At 35.8% G+C, this 21,770-nt stretch overlaps 2 protein-coding genes across 3 annotated transcripts in view; one reads left to right on the plus strand and one right to left on the minus strand.

Annotated features, from left to right (window-relative positions):
* Nucleotides 1-578, minus strand: part of LOC103713835 (serine/threonine-protein phosphatase 6 regulatory subunit 3-like) — a 30,314-nt gene extending 29,736 nt beyond the window's left edge. The window contains exon 1 of one of the 2 annotated variants that reach the window (XM_008800874.4): nt 102-578. In XM_008800874.4, coding sequence (XP_008799096.2) covers nt 102-140 — 39 coding nt within the window. In that variant the 5' untranslated portion in view covers nt 141-578. The remainder of the gene's footprint in view (nt 1-101) is intronic. The other variant, XM_008800875.4, reaches the window with a different exon arrangement.
* A 3,495-nt stretch (nt 579-4,073) lies between these two features.
* LOC103713836 (zinc finger CCCH domain-containing protein 45-like) overlaps nt 4,074-21,770 on the plus strand; it is a 31,059-nt gene continuing 13,362 nt past the window's right edge. Inside the window, exons 1-5 of the mRNA XM_008800876.3 lie at nt 4,074-4,627; nt 6,301-6,705; nt 11,334-11,496; nt 11,659-11,769; nt 15,442-15,510. Of these exons, the coding sequence (XP_008799098.2) occupies nt 4,242-4,627; nt 6,301-6,705; nt 11,334-11,496; nt 11,659-11,769; nt 15,442-15,510 (1,134 nt within the window). The 5' untranslated portion in view covers nt 4,074-4,241. The remainder of the gene's footprint in view (nt 4,628-6,300; nt 6,706-11,333; nt 11,497-11,658; nt 11,770-15,441; nt 15,511-21,770) is intronic.

Raw genomic sequence — 21,770 nt, forward strand, 5'->3', positions numbered from 1 at the left:
ATTGGATTCCCCAAGTACGCCATGACAACCAAACCCCAGCAACCAGAATCTACAGGGTACGAAACTAAAAAAAAAAACACATGGGGAGCTTTCAAACTTACGGGAGAAGCCGTGGACAATCCGGTCATGCGCCAGAACATCTTGACGGAGGCCGAAAGAAGGAGATCCCAATTGCTTTCTCGATTTCCTAAACCTCAGATCTAGGGTTCCAAGCGCCGGAAACCGGATCCCAGAATGCCAATAGAATGCCCTAAAACTCCTGGAAACCTGAACAAAACCCTAAATTTCCGCTTCCAGTAACTCTAATCTCCTTCTTCCCGAAGATCAAATTAAGAATTGGATCGACAGGCGGCACAACAACCCCCCGGAGAAGCGAAGAAAGGAGAGCGATAAAACAGAGAAACGATGAGGGACACAGGATCGAAGGCTTCGATCGAGAGGGTTTGGGAGAGAGGGGAAGAAGAAGGGGAGAGGGGAGGAGGCCGCGGGGGGAGGCGAGCGAACCCTTGAATCGCGCGATGGAGTTTTTTCGGAGGAAAAAGGGGGGTTTTTTTCACTCGTGATATGAATCCATGGCTTCTAGGCGTTAGGTTCTTGATTTTTATTTGTTTATTGGATTCTAAATGGGTTGGGTGGGTGCGGCGGTGTGGTTGGCTTGACGAGCCAATGTGCTCTGGATTTAGATTGGAGTTGCCTTTAAGGATTTAAGTTTGCCTACTGCAAGAAAACTTCATATAATAGTAATTTTTGATTTGTCTAAAACTGAAATTATTTTGAGATTTTTTTTGCATGAGATATTCTTTTTAAATATCAAATTAATATTTTTTTAAATTTATATTTATATATATATCCTCGTAAAACTCTATTATTGTACAAATGCCTTTAATATAATGATTGTTCTAATGATGTTAAGAAAAATCATATTTATATTAATTTAAAATAAAATAAAATTTTAAAATTATGCTACTATCTTTATGTTCTTTTTCTGCTATCAGAATCGTGATTTATTTGCATGTTTTCATTAAAAGTATTTTAGTCATTTTAATTTGAAACCGTTAATTTTTTAACGTCATTAGATAGCATGGGTTCATATGCAAAAACAAATTTTTTTAAAAAAAAATAGAATGGCAAAACAAGTGTTTTACGAGCGTATACATGCAAATATCAATTTTGGAAGGGTATTCATGCAAAATTCGATGTGTAGGAGGATATTCATGTGAAAAAACTAATATTTTTATATATTTGTCTTTAGTTAAATTTGTTGCGTCTTTTAAAAATAAAAAATTGTCAAACATGTGCTTGTAAAAACTACTCGTATTTTCTTTATATAATCTCCAAAAATATTGTGAAGTGTTAATAGCGTCGCATTTAGGGTGTACATATTTCACCTTGCTGTAATAATCTAAATCAACATGCTTACTTTATGACCCCTATCTAATTTATTTGATGATACGTGCATGTAAAGTTGATTTATTAGAAATTATTTTGTAGTGAGAAATAATCAATAAAGCTAATATTTGATTGTTTAGAACGATAGAGTCACCTTATGCTAGGGCAGCAAGTGGGACTGAGTTTTAATGATCATCCTATCTTTTCTTCAAGCAAAGTATTATGCGCATCTTAAAAAGTTGAATCTATATTTACCATAGCTTTACTAGAATTGATATGCTACTTGGCTAATAACACTATACATATATATACACTTAACTATCATCTAGAATAAAGAATGTCAATATTCATTCTAGCCCAATCAAGAAAGAGGCAGAGGTGAAGAGCTTGAAACATATCTAACTATGGTATGGTCCTTTAATGTCTAGCCCAAATTTACTTGGCTACCTAGTTATTTTAGACCCTTTATACAATCAAAAACAAATATGTTGCACAATTTCCATATAAGCTAGATATTAATAGTAAAATATTTCAACCCCTATAAAAGATAGGGTATTTTATTAATCTTTGCTTTGAGTTTTATTCCGATTAGCTTGCTACGAGGCCATCTTCTTAGAAAAAAAGTTTCCCACGTATAAAAGAATCTCCAACGGTGTATAGTTTTATCCAATTTAATTTCATATTTATCTTTAATCAAATAGTTAAATAATTAATAGAGGCACAGTCATTGAGTCACATCTATATATAAAAAAGCGTAATCATAGTGTAGAAACTTTAAAAACCCAGTTGATGGTAAAGGATTCAAAATTCAGAAAGAATAAATATGCTATAAATGCATGCATGACTTTTCATATAATGGTTGTCATATATCATATTTTTCACTAGAAAATGCCAAACTAGAACTGATCAAGTAAAAATATATTTATTTATTTTTTGACAGAAGGGAGGAGAGTCCCATCCACATCATAATTATTCATGTTATTTTTGAGATATGCTAAGGATCAATTAAGAACCTCTAATCACTAAAACAAGATGACCACTAGAGCAACCCCTTGTTCACAAAATATATGTCTAGTTAAATTCTTACACTATCAATGTCTTTCCATTACAAAATTATTAAAATCAAAAAGCCACTCACTCCAATTCCATTTCTTTGTGCCTAAATTTGACTTTTTAGTTGGATGATACACAAAAATAAATTGTGTTATCTTAAAAGGTAACTATCAAAAGACAATAACATAATAGTCTGATTTAATATGAAGAGTTGGAAACGGAGTGCATGAGTTCGGAAGTAGTGAAGTTTAACTTGATTTAGATATAATGGGATTGAAATATTCAGGTTCGTGAATTAGACATTCTTTTCAGAACCAAGAGTTAGGTATGATCCTAGTTTAGTTAGGTTCGATCAATTAAGATGGGATATAATCATAATCCAACTCAGGAAGAAAATTAAATAGATTAGAGCTGGATTTTTTTATTTTTTTTTTTTTTTGGGGGGGGGGGGGGGGGCGAGGAAATCATATATCTCATATATAGAAAGTACAAATAAATTAGCGAAGAAGGACATTGATAAATCTTTATGATATAATATATAGAAGTTACTCATTTCGGTAGAAGTTGCATATAATGTTGCTAAGTGTACATAAAGGTTGCATATAACATTGCTAAATGTACATAGTAAGGCCGCATATTAAATGATGGTCCTTTTAGCAAGAATTGTATACAATGTTACGAAGTATACATAGGGGGTGCATATAATGTTGTCAAGTATACATAGTAGGACCAATTATTAAAGGGTAATAATTCCTACTTCTAACCTCTTCATCTTTCTTAGCTTTTATAATATTATAAAGGCATGTTTGGATAGTTGGGACCAAAAATCTTATGGCATTCATAAATTGGGCCAGTAAAATCAGCAAAATCCTACAGAATTTGTGGATTATATTCATATTTATAAATATAGGCTTAACTCAGCCTATAATCCTATTTTTTTAATGGCTGGTTCAATTTTGAAATTTCGTAGGATTTTTAGCCCAATCATCCAACATTTATTTTAAATGATGATAAATTTCATTTGATCGAATTTATATAAGATTAATGAATGCCATCTCTAACCTTGAAGCTATTCATCTTTCTCAACTTTTAGAAGATAATAAATTCCATCTCCAAACCGTATAATATTATAAATGACAATAAATTTTATTTGATTAGGTTTATATATGACACGTTATATTTATAATATTATATATAATAATAAGTTTTATTTAATCAATTTTATATAAAACTAATGAGCGATGATAAATTATCAAATTAATACGATCTCAAGTCCTATTTGAAACACAAGACTTAATATCCTAATTTCTAATAGTTCGTTTTGAAAAATTATAGAATAACTAGTATAAAAGATCGGAATAAATAAAAATATAGTAAAATGAAAAGCAAAATCACAGCCATCAACTCTGAATCTAAGACCAAAAAAAATTTATCTTTAGTGCAAATATGTAATATCAAATTATCAAAATTTTATTACACTACTTATTATTTATAATAAAAAATATTATTTTATATCCCAATAAAAAGAAAAAGGAGAATATTTATTTTATTTTATATAATGGAAAATGGGAGCAAATTTAATACGTCCCAGGACAAATTAAAGACGTATTTTATTTCTCCTCCGAGTCTCCAACAACTTCATACTCCTCCCACCCTCCTCTCTCGCCTATCGCTTTGCGAAAAAAAAGCCCTTCTACGAAGACTTTGTTCTCAGAAACACTAACCCCAACCCTAACCCGTAAACCTGAGCTCCACCCAAAACCCTAGCTAGGTTTTGTCCTTCTCGCCTTCGAGGGCAAATGGACGACGCCGACGGAGCCCTCAGCTTCGACTTCGAGGGCGGCCTCGACGCCGGCGCCCCCGCCCCCGCCTCCTCGGCGCCGACATCCCTGATGGCGTCCGACCCCACTGTTGCCGCGGCGAATGCGGGGGCGGCGGCGGGCCCCGGCCCAAGCGATCTGGCGGGCGGCGGCGGCGGCGGCGGCCCCGGCAGGCGGACCTTCCGGCAGACGGTGTGCCGCCACTGGCTCCGCAGCCTCTGCATGAAGGGCGACGCCTGCGGTTTCCTCCACCAGTACGACAAGTCTCGGATGCCGGTCTGCCGATTCTTCCGCCTCTACGGCGAGTGCCGCGAGCAGGATTGTGTCTATAAGCACACCAATGAGGACATCAAGGAGTGCAACATGTATGAATGCCTAGATCTCACCGTCTTCCGATTCCTTTATATCTGATCAATTTTCCGATTTTCGTTTATTTCTGAAAAAATTAGTGTTAGGGGTTTTTATTCGAAGCTGATTAGATGCAAAACAGTATATGCAGGTGCTAGGGTTTTGAGTTCTGTTTTAGAATTTTTGTGCCTTAAGTCTATTTCTCTGATTTTCATTTTTCTGAGAAATTAGAATTAGGGGTTTTGATTTGAAGTTTATTAAATGCAAAGCAATATATGCAGTTGTTAGGGTTTTGAGCTCTTTTTTGGAATTTTTGGGCTTTGTGTTGAATTCATACATTATTGATTGAGAATATGCGGACTTTTTATTCCTGATTGCTATTTGGAAACTGGTGCTGAGTTTGGGGAAATTTTGGGGATATGAGACGTGGTTTTTGATTCCTTTCAAATGCATGAATCATCTTTACGAGCGTTTAAGGCCAAAATTCTATCAACACGATTTTTAGTGGTGATGCCATAACATATCTCTGGATTGATTGTCTTTTTGTTGCTGTGGTAGCAGTTATGCAGACAGTCTTCTTAGATGCGTTGTTAAAGAGTAAAGAGTGACATAAACAATAACGCTAAATGTAAAGATAAAAAGAGGCACCATAAAATCATTTAGACTTTAGAGGTATATTTTTGTAAATCGCTAACTTCTCCTCATAAAAAAAGGTCATTTCTTATTTTTTTTTATTTTTTAAAGCATGGGTATGAAACACAAGATTTGATTGCGATTGTTTATGAAATGGAAGTAGATGGAAAGTTCTGACAAGGATTACTATTGAGCTGCTTGGACGAGCATATATAAGATTTAAATTGTAAGGAAACTTGGTAGTGGATACTAATATCCACATTAACTAGAAACAAATATTAAAAAGCATAAAATACCAAAAAAATATTGAATGAAGCAAGCAAATTAATTCTTCAACATTATGAATGTATAATTGGACATAAAGGTCTAGTCCTAAATTGTTTGTACCATACAACCTTGAGTTAGTTGCAGAAGTTGGAAAATTGAAAAATATAATGATACAAATGTTTTATTTGCGAGGTACATAAGCTATCAATTAATGATGTTAGCATGAAGGAAAAGTGTCAAGAAATTGCTTTCATGTTGATCTGTTCTTAACTTCTTATGTAGCTGCCACTGTTTATTTGAGTGGGCGCAAGAAAAAATAATGTAGCTGTAAATGCAGCTGTCTATCATCCACAGATTGTTGTCTCCTTATAGCTCTTCTTGTTTGAGAGTATAATTTTTGACATTTATCTAAAACATTAGCACGAACTTTGTCGAATGAATTGCTTTAGGAAAGCTTTTGGAATTGTTATCTTCATAAAGGAGAAACTTTGTCAAAATTTCAAGGAAAAAGGGTCCTTTTACAACTGACCATTAGTATAAAAAATGACAGCTGTCATTTACAGTTGACATGCAAGAAGAAGAGCTAATATAATTAAAATATGAACTACAAAACTACTTGGTAAGGTATAATTGTGTTATTCAAGAGGGCATTGAGCATGCTATATGGTATGTAATGCTTTTGTCAATATAAATGCATTATATCTGATCATATATATGGTGACAAACATTAAACATGCCCCTTGTATCCTGAGACTTGTGATCTGACTTTCTGGTGTTATTTCTGCTGCAGGTACAAATTGGGTTTCTGCCCAAATGGCCCTGATTGTCGGTATAGGCATGCAAAGCTGCCTGGACCTCCACCCCCTGTTGAAGAGGTCCTTCAGAAGATTCAACATCTGAGTTCTTTCAATTATGGCTCTTCAAATAGATTTTATCAGCATAGGAACACTGGTTATAACCAACAAGCAGAAAAGCCTCAATTCTCACAAGGTTCTGCAGGAGCTAATCAGAATGCAGCAGTGAAACCACCGATATCAGTTGAACCACCCAATGTACAGCCGCCACAATCTCAAATCCAGCAGTCACAACAACAACCACCACAGCCAACTACTGAGAACCCAGTGCAGAATATTTCAAATGGCTTGTTGAACCAAGCTACTAGAACTGCTTCTCCACTCCCTCAAGGGCAATCTAGGTTTGTCTGGAGTTTCTAGATTCAGTCAGGTTTTGTTAAAAAAAAAACTTCTTGTAGCACTTTATTGTGAACTGGTTTCTGAAGGCTCAACTGAAGTTGTATTTAGCTTCCAAGAAGCCTATATTTATTAAAACTTATGATGATATTGAGTATTTAATAATGCAATGGACAATCAACTCTGCTTCGAGGATATTTTTTTTTTTGCTGCTCTCCTTTAATAGTAAGCAAGAGAGCATAGTGCTTGTATATCCGGCTTAGAATGATTATTATTATTATTAAATTTAGCTAGCATCAAAACGAGATAGATGCATCTAGGTAGCAAAGAGTAGCAAAGTAATTAGACCTACTGATTTTATTGTCATACATACTAATTATGTCTGTTTAATTATTTGTGTACTTAATGCTGTCTGTCACCGCATGACCAGGTGGTTTAGTAGAATAATTAGATGCTATATGATGTGATTATACATAACGAGGAACATCAATCTAAAATCTATAGTTATCATTCTGATTTAGAATTAGGGCTGCAATCATGTTGGTTTGGACCTGGTCATTGTTGACCCCAACCTGACTTTGGTTTCACACTTGAATCTTGATTTTGGATCCCCTACCCATTAGTTTATTGGGTTGGGCGGAGTCTAGTTGGGTTGGGTCGAGTCAAGGTCAAGGTTGACTTGGACGCAATCCCAAAATGTTTGGGTTCAAATCGGGACCGGATCGGTTAAGATATTTAGTTCAGGTCAAGCATTTAGCTATTTTTTATAGCTAAAATATAACAATTGATAATTAAATATAAAACACTGAAATTTTTTAAACAAAACTAAAAAACTCAACTTTAAACATAAATTTTCATTCAAAGTTTATCAAATAAATTGATTATTCTTAAGTTTACAAACAATAAGTTTTAAAAGTATATATTGATGTACTTGAGGATATAATAAATAAAAATCCACCAAAAGAAATAGAGAATATTTAAAGATATTTGAGTGAAAATAGGTGAGAGAAGCTTGGTTGTTGACATGAAAGAGAGGAATTAGTTTATATAAGGGTGCATTTAATGAATTGGGAAAGATATTTTGAGTGAAGGAGAAGTGAATGTATATGATCTGGGTTTTCAGGTCGGATCAGGTCAGAGTCGGTGCAGGTTTATTTTTTGTTGACCCAAATTAGACCCGGATGATATATGGGCCAAGTTAGTTGAAAAATACAAAATCTAGGCCCAAACAGGTTTTTAGATCGGTACCTAATTGTCGAGTCTTTAAATATAAATCCGGTCGGATCTAATCTGGTTGGGTCATAGGTTGACTTGACCCATTTGCAGCCCTATTTAGAATTTCCAGGTTCTATTGGTGTTGTTTTATTATAATGCTTAAGTGGAAGGCATAATGTGCACAAACTAAAGTTAAAAGTTTCTCATATCATGCCTATTTATGTAAGAGATTGGCATGAGCCACATTCTATGTCTAATTGTCTTGCCACTTGTCACCCTTCGATGTTTAGGAACATGATTCCACTACCGGGCACTTTAAGACATAAAGATACACCTGGAGAACTTATTTTTTGGAGAACTACTCTTGGCAGCTTTACAATAGTTCTTTGACTTGTTTTTAATCTTTAAAAATATGTTTCATTCTCATAAACATGACAAAGATTGTGAATCTCATGGACATGATTTGTTGGCTTCCCAGAACATTTTTCAAACTAGACATGTTGCACCATATTTCAAGCTTTTGACAACATGAACATTGAATAACATTATTTAGGGAAATTGATACTTTAAGAAATAGATATAAGATAAATTTTTAGTTTAACAAGTGTATTAATTCATATTGCTAGAAAATGTTATATATTGTTCTTCTTGGTAAAGAAACTAGACTGTTTATCTCAAGGTTTGTAAACTTTGAGCCTCTTATGATTTTGGCTATAACAAAATGAGTTTCGGCTTTTACAATTTGAATGTCAGGGTTTCAACCAAAAATAAGAATAATTAGAAAATAATCAAAATTATAAAAATTAAAGGCTTGAAAGACTATAACATCCTAGCCTACAACCGTAGTATATAACCAAGTCTTCCGCTGCCTGATTGTGTGTGCAGCTCTAGGCTTGCGATTTGTGGCATAAGTGAGTATGGGTTTTCAAATAGTTGTTAAGGTTAACTCAACCAGGGCATCTTTGACCGGATGACCGAATGGGCTCACTGCTCTTAGTTCAGCTGACGATATCTTTCTCCAACCTTGCCCTTCCTTACGGCTTTGCATCTTTCAGTGCTTTCTTTTGTCTCTTTTCTCCGATGATGCTGATACTGCCCCGATATTCATTGATACCATTTAAGATTATGTTGTACTTTTGGAACCCTTGAATGAATAATGTATACTTTTGGCGGTGGACATTTTTTAAAGCTATTTAGAATTGTTGAAAATAAACTATAATTCTAAAATTAGAACAAATAGAAAATGGTTAGACATTATTTTACATTATAATATTTTATGTGGTGAGGAATGGCAACAACTCTATACAACCATGTTATAATAATGAATTTTTAATAATATAAAATTATATTCCCATTCTTGAGTTCTAATTATCGAGTGATGCTTCATGAAATGTTAGTGAAAATAATGCATATCATATTTTTAACGAAAATTCTACCAATTATCTTGTAACCAAACGCTTACGTGCTTTTGATTGCACTCCAAATTCACAAATTTCTAGTTTAATCCTCATCGATATTACTCTTTATAGGCTTGTTATATCAACCAAGATTTAAAATTTTGGTTTTGGTTTTTTCTTAGTCATGTTAGTTTGAGTTTTGACATTTCGACAGTATCAATAGTTCCAGTCTAAAATTTCAATAATAAAAAAATAAAAAAAGCCAAGAAAATTATTTCAAAAACATTTTTTAGGATATTGTATGTGCCTAGTGGTTGAGCAAAGACGGATTGGTGTTAACTCTCCTTTGTGTTGGGTCAAGAAACCCTCAGCCTTTATTCAATCCATTTGTACTTGAGTTTAGGGAAAGCAAACTCATACCCAAACCATTTATTTAATATGGACCAATACCCAACTTGCTAATCCATTTATAGGTCTACATTGGTTAGTCATATACCTTAAGAAAACCGAGTGGAGCCAGAAAGATGGGATCTAGGGTTGGGTATCTAAATAAAGCGCGCGAGAGAGAGAAAGAGGGGGGGGGAAGAGAGGGGAAATTAAGGTGAATGAGAAATATGATAAATCCTAAACACAATATGCACTTAATTCTTTCCTCCAAAACTTCATTTTTTCTTAATCATTAATTGCGTAATGTTCCTAATCACTTGAACGAAGTCCAGATCGGTCTATGGTCAGCTGACTATCACCAATAATATAGGGACCCAGGACTAGGTTTTATGAGTCTGTCCAACCCATGGTGACCCTGTAGGTTGGGGGGGGGGGCAAAGTTGAACCGAACCCAGTTATAATTGGGTTGATCTTGGTTGACCCAAACCTAACCTGCTTATAAGAATCCTCATCCAAACTCAGTTATTTCAAACATGTTCTGGCAGATTGGTGGTTCCAACTTAGAAGTTGCCCCTCCTATATATCAGGTTGATCAGGACCTTCAGGCGTATTGCTTTAGTAGCTTTGTCTTAAATAGTCAGTTATGATTTTTCTAAATAAAAATTTAATCCATATATTGGATTACATTATAATACAATATACCAGTTATAGTTTGATGTGAGTTAATCTTGCGACTATCTACATTATTGTGATTTGAGCAGTAGAATAGCCAGATCTATGCCAGCATTTTTCTTCTTTTGAGTTTCCTTGAGACCCAGCAATAAGCTGCTTTCTCATCTTACCAGGACTTACAAAATCTAACTTTAGTCTTGGCATAGTGCTTCTTGGAATTCCCAAATCAAGGAAGGAAATTTTAAAAATAAGCACAACGTGCGACCTATTTCACCCATATAAATGAGTTTTTGGCTGAAACAATGAAACTAACACTGGTTTTGGATCAGTTATAACTGAAACTAAAATGTTTCAGTTTCAATTTTAGAGTTCTGGTTAAAACTAAAAACAATATTATTAACAAAGTGCCAATTGAACTGCAAAAGTAATGAGAGAAAACATTAAGAATAGCCCCTTCTCATATTTTTTGGAAGTTTGGAACTATTGTAATTGGACAGAAAGGTTTTAAGTTTGGAACTACTGAAATTGGACAGAAAAGTTCAGCTTCTGCTTAAACTATGAAAATTCTGGTAGTCTCAACTTGGTTTTGTGACTTCTATCTGAAAGCTGTCAATCATGGTTGAAGGTTTCAACCTTGGATTGCAGTTGATATGGAAGTGTAGTTATTGTTGCAGTAAAGCCTTGTCATAGACTAAACATGGTGCACTGCTTTAATTGACATTAGCAATGGCTCTATGTTTTCTTATACAAACTAATTGCTATTGATTGTTCTTGATTGCTACAGGTTGCTTCCACCATGTATTAAAATTTAATAGATAACCACATCCCATCTGCATCCTACATATTAGTCTACAACATTTTCATATGCTTCTCCCCATTTTTGTATTTTCTTTTGGATGGTTTTATTGCATGCAGTCATTGTCTTCTGATTAAATTTTCCATTCTGAAATATGAATAACTAGGTATTTTATTGTTAAAAGTTGCAACCGGGAAAATCTGGAAATTTCCGTTCAGCAGGGTGTTTGGGCAACTCAAAAGAGTAATGAGGCAAAACTTAACGAAGCTTTTGAATCCTCAGAGAATGTTATTTTGATATTCTCAATCAACAGAACTCGGCATTTCCAGGTAGGATGGACTCGTTACATTATGCTTTGTCAAACACATGCCTAATATAGATCTTTCAAAAAATATCATTAAAAGAACTTTAGTTAAATTGGTTTCTCAGCGCATCTTGCATGCTAATTAATTTGTGGCTGAAGCAAATAATGTTTATTTGTTATCTATAAGGGTTGCGCAAAGATGACGTCTAAGATAGGTGGATATATTGGTGGAGGAAATTGGAAATATGCTCATGGAACTGCACATTATGGGCGAAACTTTTCAGTCAAATGGTTAAAGGTATGTTTATTTTGATATCCTTTGCTAGGTTTATTTGGCTAAAAGTGTATATTATGATGAATAAATTCTTGTATGTTTAGTTGGCTAAAGGCATTTTCGTTTCAGGAAGCTATGTTTATTTATTAGTCATTGATAGTTATCCTAGTAGATTCATGTAGCATGCTTTTTTCTTAAAAGAACAAACTATCTATGGATCTCATAAAGTTATCCAGATTTGTTTGTATCATTAATAAAAAACTACTGTCATATCTGCAAATAAATAGGCTTTTCATTGACCTAGATGTTTATCTTTCCATGTAGGTTCTTGCCAATTTACGGCAGAGAAGTGTTTTTTTTAACAGATAATACATGTACTTGAACCTTGACTTTCATGTTGATTCATGTATAAAAGAATTACTAATTAGTGCCAAAGTTTAGAGGATATCATAATGCTCTGAAATATGACCGTAGCCTGTAGGATATAGATCGAAGCAAACTACAATTTTTGAGAACTGTATGGTAACTAAGAGATGTAAAGTTAGAAGAAGGTGCATTAGTTGAAATCGAAGTTGCACTGCAGAGGATAGAGTTGATAAGAAACCTGTAGAATTGGTAAGATCATGTGCATTGAAAGCCAAAGGTTGCCTAGTATGGAGAGTGGCCATGATCTTTTAGATCCCAAGGCAAGATGTTCTAATAACATAGGTTTGATCAAAAATTTCATTTTGTAGATTCAGTTTGAGAGGCTATCATTCTAGCTAGATTGGATGTGATACCCCTGGGTCTGACAGGTGTTTAGGGAAAAATTAGATGAGACTCAAAATTATATACATGTATTCAGTACTTCCAAAGTAAAGGAGAATTGTCCATGGTTGATTCTGTAATAGATAAATAGGAATTTCTAGTTATACAATGTGAACAAACATTCTTTGTGGGATTAGCCATTCCATTTCTTTTAGAGAGAGATTCTCTTTCAGCAAGCAAATGTAGCATGGTTACTGGGGTCTTTCTATTGCATTTTGCATATGTACTTCAAAGGACATCATGGCATAACTATAGAGGTTAGTTGCATGATCAAATAGTCCAATATGCGCGGATTTTACCTTCTCCCTTTATTTGAATATACGTGGCTCATAGTGAAAGTCAAACGACTATTAAGATCCCAAAGAATGAGGACTACTAATGAGTTGTAAGGGGCCCATGGAAAAACTCCAAGGAGCCCTTGTCACTCTTTGGCGCAAGTTGCTAGCGGCATGTGGATAAAATCAGAACTAATACATTCCCATGAAGTCTAGTCTGTGCTGGGTTTTTGTTTGCTGCATGGGCCATGGATGGGCTTCATCCTTTGTTTGTTGAATGGGACCAATGATTAAAACAAAGTGATTTTTAACTAAAAAATGTGGCCTCACCATGTTTTAGATCAAATGTTTATATCCCCATATATGGCCCTTGTCCCAGGTTAGGGTCAAGTCAGTACAATATTGGGACGGACCAGAACAACTATTAAAAAACAAGAACAAAGAGAAAAAATGAAAAAAAAAAAAAGGGTCGTAAGATGATGCCAACTCATCCCAAGTGTCTGGATGCAACGATCCTGGTCCCTCTCTTTGACTGGTACGGTATCATCAGGATGAATTGGGTCATTAATCCTTGGGTTAGAATGTTGTGGTTTTTCTGTGAGTTTCGTGCATTCTAGGGTTCTTTAGGAATACATATGATCCAAAGGTAGGATTTTAGCTCAAATTTTATCAGTGAATTTATATGATGAACTATTTAATCCACAATATTGACTATAACTTGAAGTATTATGATTCCCCAAAACCCAGAAAAACAAAATGTTCTGGAACTTCTTTGCTATCAAAAGTTTGTGCTATAATCTCCTCCAATATATATATATATATATATATATATATTCCTGTGAAGTACTTGGTGTATGCATACATGGCAGTCTTCTTGCAAGCATGTGTCAAATATGAGTTGCTTTAGCCACACCAGTGTTTCCTTATTAGTGATCAATTACATACAATTTCATAATGATTTCTAACCCTGATACATTTCCTTTGAAAGATCAAAGATGGATAGCAGAAAGAAGCTTGCTTCTGTCAGTGATGCATAATATCATTTTCTTTTGTCATCATGTTCTCAATATTGAAGCTCTTCCTGAGGTTACACCATGTTAGGGATGTTGTAGGCACAAAACTTTGGTGTTTCCTGTATTTATGCATGTACATGCATGCATAGATGCATACACGCATGCATACATATATACATGCACGAACGCACGCATGCATGGTTGCATATATACATGCACGGATGCACGCACGCATATATACGTGCACGCACACACGCATGCAGATATTCATGCATGCACACATGCATCAATGCATACATGCATGCGTAGATACATGTACACATGCATACATGCACGCGTAGATACGTACACATCAAAAACCACCATCTCGCTCTTTCCTTTCTTCGGTGCTACACATGCATGCATACACGCGTGCACGCATGTATCCATCCACACATGCGTGCATGCATCTGCATGCATGGCACAAACATCTACATCCACATCTACCTATGCACATGTATGTGTGAATAGTTCGTGAATGGAAATAAGAACTAATGTAATTCTTTCTTGAGTTTTACTAATATATGTACTTTCTGATGCATGCACGGCACAAACATCTACATCCACATCTACCTATGCACATGTATGTGTGAATAGTTCGTGAATGGAAATAAGAACTAATGTAATTCTTTCTTGAGTTTTACTAATATATGTACTTTCACTTTGGATAAAGCCAAGAAATTTGACCTAATTGTAAGTCCAAATCTGTTTGATTCATGGTATGACTGGAAATGGATTTGTGAGGACTGGATATACTTGAAGAAGTATAAAGGCACTCTGTCCAAACAATCAGCTGACATGTTATTGGCAAGTGGAAAGAAGATATAGGGAGAGCTTTGGTATGAATGGGGGCTTGGAATGCGTTGAGGGTGAGAGAGAGAGAAGGCTAGGACCTAAAGATAATATGGATGGATGTCGAGACAAGAATACAGAAAAGCTTGCATTGACAATGGATGCTGGCCTTTCTTGATTACAGTGGGTGCTGCCCTTTGCTGGAGTAGTTGCTGACAAATATCCATGAAGAGACCTTAGTGAGAATGAGGGCTGGATCTATGTTGAGGGGTCAAGAAAGAGAAAGTTAGGAGCTAACATGATGGTTCGGATCTATGTTGAGGGATCGGATGAAGAAGGTTCTTAACATTGAACACACTAGCTTTATTGTACAAAGCGGAACTTGCAGTGTAGAATACTCATGTTTCAAAAATAAGTATGAATATGATCAAATACATGTTAGAAGATTATGCTGATGGTTGGGTATTGGTTTGACTGTCATCTTCTCTACAACAGTTATTGTTCATTTATGAATAATTTAATGGGCATATAGTTCAGAGATCTAAAACATCTTCAAGTGATCCTAGATATTTATGCTGCTGCTGCCTTTGATTGATAGACTGTTGCTCAAATATTTAAATCTTTATTTCGGTCTCATTTATAGCATCCTCCATTTCTTTGTTCACTGTCTACACCACTAGAAACTTCTCTTTCAATTAATAATGGAATTTATGAGCTTATTCTTCTGGCTTCTCAACTTCAATTTATATGCGACGTGTCTTAAATTGCAGCTATGTGAGTTGTCCTTCAATAAAACTCATCATCTCAGGAATCCTTACAATGACAACTTACCAGTGAAGGTATGTCTAGTGTCTTGTAATTTTTAACTTGACCAATGGCTTTTTATAATATCTCTTATTGTTTTGTCGATACATCCTATTTTTGCCATTACATGACATGGACATGGTCATGTTAGATATGTAAGGATAAGTAGTTATGCGGTCATCTGGTTTGAGATTTTTTCATAGTTTCCTTTTTGGAAATATTTGCTTGGAATCCTTGTATATACAGAATGCTGGTTAAGTGCTGAACATCGTACAAATTTCTTACTTGTCTCTTGTTAGTCATGTAATTTTTCCGAATGCAACACGATCAATCTGAAATATTCAAAAAATCATCCAATTTCATGTGCCATGTGAACTAACTCATGGAAGTTTTTAAGCAGAGTAATCTCAAATCTTTTACATGAAGTTGAAATTGACAATTACATTACTGGAGTCAGCTTCTTATTAATTTGTTAATTACTAGAAGTGACATCTTTAAGAGATTATGTCTATACTACAAACCATCCAAGCATAATGTGTAATTTACTTCTCTCAGGACTGAAGTACTCTTCTGCAGGTTATGTATGATAAGATACCTAAGCTACTTCCACATTTTTTTTTGTGGTTTTTGTATCAAGGGGCTTGTGGACATGATATTTCCTTTAAAAAATATCAATGTGAATACATGTTTTAGAACTCATCTGATATTCTTTGGAAATGGTTGGCATCACCACTGCTATCTCATATGTGCACCTCTGTTAGCGGTCATCCAGTCTGCTGTACATGTTTTCTATCTCCAGGGAGCTGAACATGCCTTTGGCTGGTTGATTGTTTTATTTTATTTTATTTTATTTTGGACTGGCAACATTTAAGAAGGGTATATGCGAATATCTAGCTCAAGCGTTGCTTTGTTTTCTTCTTCTTTAACAAGTAACAATATGAAAATAAAAATTTATTTCAAGGTCATTTTATTATTTGATCACATGCTGAAAATTGATAATACAACTATGATAGTAGTATGATAATCTAATGAATGACAATTCAACTCGTACCATTTTTACATAGCAACGAGTGATGCGGATTAATAGTTAATTTGAAGACTAGCTTGTAAATAACCAGTTTAAAGAATTGATGGCAAAAATTAATTTGAATCTCAAAGTTAGTGCATGAGTTACCTTGTATTTGAGCAGTTCAGTAAAAAAATATGATCTTTTCATGAAGAATGCTAGACATATAAAGCAATTCACGTTTCTTTAAGAAATCCACTAATTAAGCTTTTAATTTGACTATAAGAGGATTCACCAAAGTGAACATTTGCATAACATAATTAGAGCTGCTGTGAATTTTTAATTGAAAGAAGTTGCATTTATAGTGACGATGCCACCAGTCTATCCCTTCACTAAGAAATCCACTAATAAAGCTTTTAAATTGACTATGAGTGGACTCACCAAAGTGAACATTTGCATGACATAATTAGAGCTGCTGTGAATTCTTAACTGAAAGAAATTGCATTTATAGTAACGATGTCACCAGTCTATCCCTTCACACAATTACTTCTTAGTTCCATCACATTCTTTATATCAAAAAATACAAAATATACATGATGAGCAGCGTTGGCGGAACCGGTACCGGGCACCATACCGGTTGCTCGGCGGGACGAGTCGGTACGCGCCCTGCTAGGCGTGCCGGTCCCGTACCGATGCAATAGAAGAGACGGGGGAGAGGGAGAACGAGAGAAAAAGAGAGAGAAGGCAGAGAGAGGGAGGGAGGCTGGTGGAGGGTGGCAGAGGGCCAACGAAAGTTGTAGGAGGCTGGCGCTGGTCCGGGTGGCGGAGGCCGCGGCCGAACCCTGCTGAACTCCTGTTTCGTTCGAAACAGGTGTCCGGCTGTAAAAAGATTCGCAATTTTTAAGTGAAGTCGGCAAATCGTGAAATTTTTTACGGCTGGACCCCTGTTTTGAGGGAAACAGAGGTTCTACCGCGGCCTCCGCCATCCGCACCAGCGCCAGCCTCCGCCAGCCTTTCTCCCTCTCCCTCCCTCCTCCGCTCGCTCTCTATTTTCTTCTCTTTTCTTCTCCTCTGGTGCGGCGTTTTGGATTCTTTACCGGAATCATCCCGAAAGTAGTTGGTACAGCTCGGGACGGCCCCAAATTGGGCGGTTCGAGACGGTTCCGCCAATCTTGTCATAGTGTCCTTTTGGACTACAATCATCCACCAGGTTTGGAACTTTGGTATGCTACATTATTTAGCCAACAAAGAGAAAAGAAAAAGGTTAAATAGCACGAAAGATCTTGTCTTCTGCTATGGAATTTGACATCGTGTTGCCTATGCAATACTATAATGCGCTCATTGCACATGGACCAAAAACAAAGTTCGCTTAGTGTTGCACGGTGGCATACGAGACCTAGTTAGTATTGTACAGCCACATATGTGAGATCGCTTTGTATTTTGGAGCTAAATATGTTCTTATGTGCTAATGTAGGTGAAATGAGTTCAAGCTGATGGTTAGGTTTGAATGGGTTTCAGGTGGGTCTGATACGGATATTAATAGTGTTAAATTGATTATATTATAACTGTTGCTATTAGGTCTTAGATACTAAGCAATAAGTATTAGTTGTTATTGTTATTGATATTGCAATTATCCATCTATAAAATTATTTATTATTAAAGTTGTTTCTATTGGACTTAATTTATTAGATTTATTTTTAAATAGTTAAAAAATGTAATCGCATATGCACCTGCATGTCACATATCCACCATGCAGTCCCTTGATTGCCTGCATACCACAATGGGAAAAGCTTATTTTCTAATTTCATTTACCCCTTAGCTCATTTAAGCTAAGCCACCCAAGTGGTTGCATTAAGAAATGTCTTCATCTTTTGAACTGGTAGTTCGACATATGTGGCTGCCTATTGTAATAAAGAAATCTCAAGGTTTCTCAATGTTTAACTTTAATTATTCAAAATATAAAGAATAGAAATGTGGGGAAATTAATAAAAGCAGATTAGGATAGTAAGACATTTGGTTAGCCCTTTTATTAGTCAAATTGTGGTGCAGGAACAAGGCCTTTTTATTATAATTAAGCTTTTGAACAAGTTCTTTAATATGATTATGGTGATTGTGACTGGATCTTGGTGGGTTAAAAGACATGTCTGCCCTCTCAACATACTGAAGTTTGCTCATATGTGCTTGCATATGAGCAGGGTTGGAACCATGTTGGGTGGAGCCAGGCTTCCATGTAGCCTGTTGCCTGACTTAGAAGGATTTTTTGAGCTTCTCTTCAGGCCTAAGCCCAAACAAATTTTCAAGGCTCTAGCCCGAACCCAACTTGAGCCCGAACCTCAACCAGGCCCGAAGCCCAATTGGACGACCAGACTCGATTAGGTTGGAAGGCTTAGCGATGACTTGATTGACCCGAATTGCTTGGCCCAACCAAATAAAACTTTTGTTTTGGGTCAAACAAGTTGTCTTTGAGATGTTCCATTCAGAGAAAAACAACTAATTCATCAAATAAACTACATTTAGATTCGATCTGGCATTCAAATAGACAAAAACAACTATACATCATGATATAAAACTAGAGTAATTCATACAAATCATGCAAAAATCAATAGAAATAGCCAAGTCAGGCTTAGTTCGGGTTGTGTTTTAAACTCAGGCTTTGTGCCTAGAATTAGGCTTGGGTTCAATCTGAGTGCGGAGTGTTTTACCCATTGACCTGAAGCCGGCCTGATATTGAATCTAGCCCTGATTTTAGCTCCAAGCTCAATCCAAATATTCTCGGCTGGCTCGAGCCACGTCTGGCCCTATGCATGTGGCATTTTTGGATTAGGCAATCCTCTCAAAGTTAGCAATCTTGAGTACACAAGCTATTTGTTAAATTATTTTCTTTAATATATTTATTGTTATATTGTTTATCATTAGACTAAAGGACCATACATGCTATTAAAAGGATGGAAAATATTATTTTCATACCATTTAAATAGGTCGAGATTGCATAATTGTTTAAGAGTCAATGCAATATTAGTTTTCTCTTACAGCTGTTTTCTTTTAAATAAAAAATATCATAGTTAATGATTTATGCTGTTCAAAATGTTACAATTATTTATATGTATTCTTTATGGATATTCTACCAGGATTTGTCAAAGATCTAGCACAAAGAAAGGAAGAAAATTATTAATAAACATGTCAATAACAAATGATTCATTTGCATTGATCTTTTTTACCTCTTTTAACATCCATATGCAAGTGAACAAATGAGCATCCTCCATATAAAATTCATTTAATTGTCGAACTTAAGGGTCTAAGATTAGGATTTCTGACCCATAAAAGCATAGAACCAAAGCATAGTTTATGCAATGCTGGTAGTTTAATCCAGTCTACGACTTGCTGTTCTGTTTTTTGTGCTATGCAATATTATTGCTTTTGAAAGAGCTCTGGATCTTGCATGCTGGAAGGAATTAACAAATTGGATGGAGGGAAGCGAAGAAATTTAGCATTCCCCATATAAAGTTCCTACATTTAAATGTCTATCTCTAAGGGATTAACATTAGCACAGTTCTATCTTCAAAGATTTCTTGAGATCTTCTTACGAAGTGGAGAAGAGAACAAGAACGCAAACTCAGAGATGTGGAGGAACAAGTAATTTTATTTCTCCAACGGTCTGAAAGGTTCTGCCTCACAACTGAGAGAGCATCGCCTTAAATAGACCAAGTTACAAAGTTGGATTCCAATTTGAATTGAAATTCGAAAGTCAGGCTGCCGCTCATGGCTGACAGAGAAACAAATGACTTGACAAAAGAAAAGGAAAGACATGACCGAAAAGACTCAAAGTTGGAAAATACAGCAAAACATTCTTTGCTTTTACAAAAGTGCTTTTCGAAAAGCGTCCTTTTTCCGCCGAAAGTTGATTCTTTCGTCCTTTCTTCTGCCGAAAATAATTCCTTCGCTGTGAAGAAAGCATCTTTTCCTTTGGTTGGTGGAGATTCCTTCCTTTAGAGAGGACTGATGGGACCCTTGGTCGGTGGCATCTTTTGCCGAAAGTGGTTCCTTCCATGTGAAGAAAGCATCTTTTCTTGGTCGGGAGTAATTTCTTCCGCCTGAAGAAGAGTGAGATGTGACATAAAGCTCCTTTTGTCAGGGCTTCGTCAGAAAGTAGATTCTTTCTGTTGGAAGGAGAAGACATTTTCTTCGTCCTTCATGATGTGCTGGCATGATGTGCTGGCACTACTGGTCTGAATTCAGACTTCTTCGTACAAAGTGGATTCTTTGTGCTGGTTGGAAATGATGTTTTCCACCGAAAGTCTTGTTGATGGAGACACAAGGCTGGTATCATCTGCCGAAAGGTGGATTCCTTCGGGATAAGTTTGGTGATTCACCATTGATGTAGACACGAAACTATTTGCTCGTGCTTTTGCCATAATTCTGGCCTTCTGTTTAGTCAGAGTGATGAGCAGGTTCTTTGCCTTTGCTTTGATGAAGCTTAATAGGGCTGAACCTGATTTGTTGGGACTTAATTGCTCCCTTTCTTGGCCTTGTGATTAAGACCTTTTGTCACATAGCTTCTGTAGCTGCAGCTGCACGGGTTTTGTGCATAAGAATGAACCGTTCTTCTTCCTCAGGAGATAAAGTATCCTCTGCATAGGGATCTTGAGACTCTCCTGCAAGACACTTGTATTTATTATTGTCCTCAGGTGTGGAGTTTGATGAACTTCTAGATGCAGTGCTCTTCATGGAGACTGTCTTCTTGGGCTCTGCGTTGAATGTAGAGCATAACTGTTGCTTCATATGGTCCATACATTTGGACATAATTTCTTCAGGAGTACATTGGGAATATTTTCTGAAGAATTTGTTCTTAAGACTGGCAAAATAGCTGTCAGTACTTTCTTCAGTATGCTGTGATTCAGCATGATCATTTTTAAATGAAATCAAATTTGATTTTATGGTGGTAATAATCTCATCAAACTCTCTGGGCATTTTTAGCCACCATTTATAAAGGAATTTTCTTTTAAGAACAGGAATATTTACCTCTTCTTCTACCTCTGCGGATATGACCCATTTCCATATCCAAGGGATCTTGTTCTCAATTACGAACATCATAGGACAGAGCTCCGAAGAGATGAAGTCATCTGCCAACTTGTTGATGGTGGGATGATGATCCACCCATTCTTCAAAATAATTAAGAATTTTTTTGGGTAATATTTTCAGATCTGGCCCAAAGTATGTCCACCATTTGTGAAACCATCCTGGTAAGGATTTGTGCAGGACTTCAGGATTTACCTGCAAGAACCATGAATG

Source organism: Phoenix dactylifera, unplaced genomic scaffold (genome assembly GCF_009389715.1).
Source record: "Phoenix dactylifera cultivar Barhee BC4 unplaced genomic scaffold, palm_55x_up_171113_PBpolish2nd_filt_p 000026F, whole genome shotgun sequence".
NCBI classification, from domain to species: Eukaryota; Viridiplantae; Streptophyta; class Magnoliopsida; order Arecales; family Arecaceae; genus Phoenix; species Phoenix dactylifera.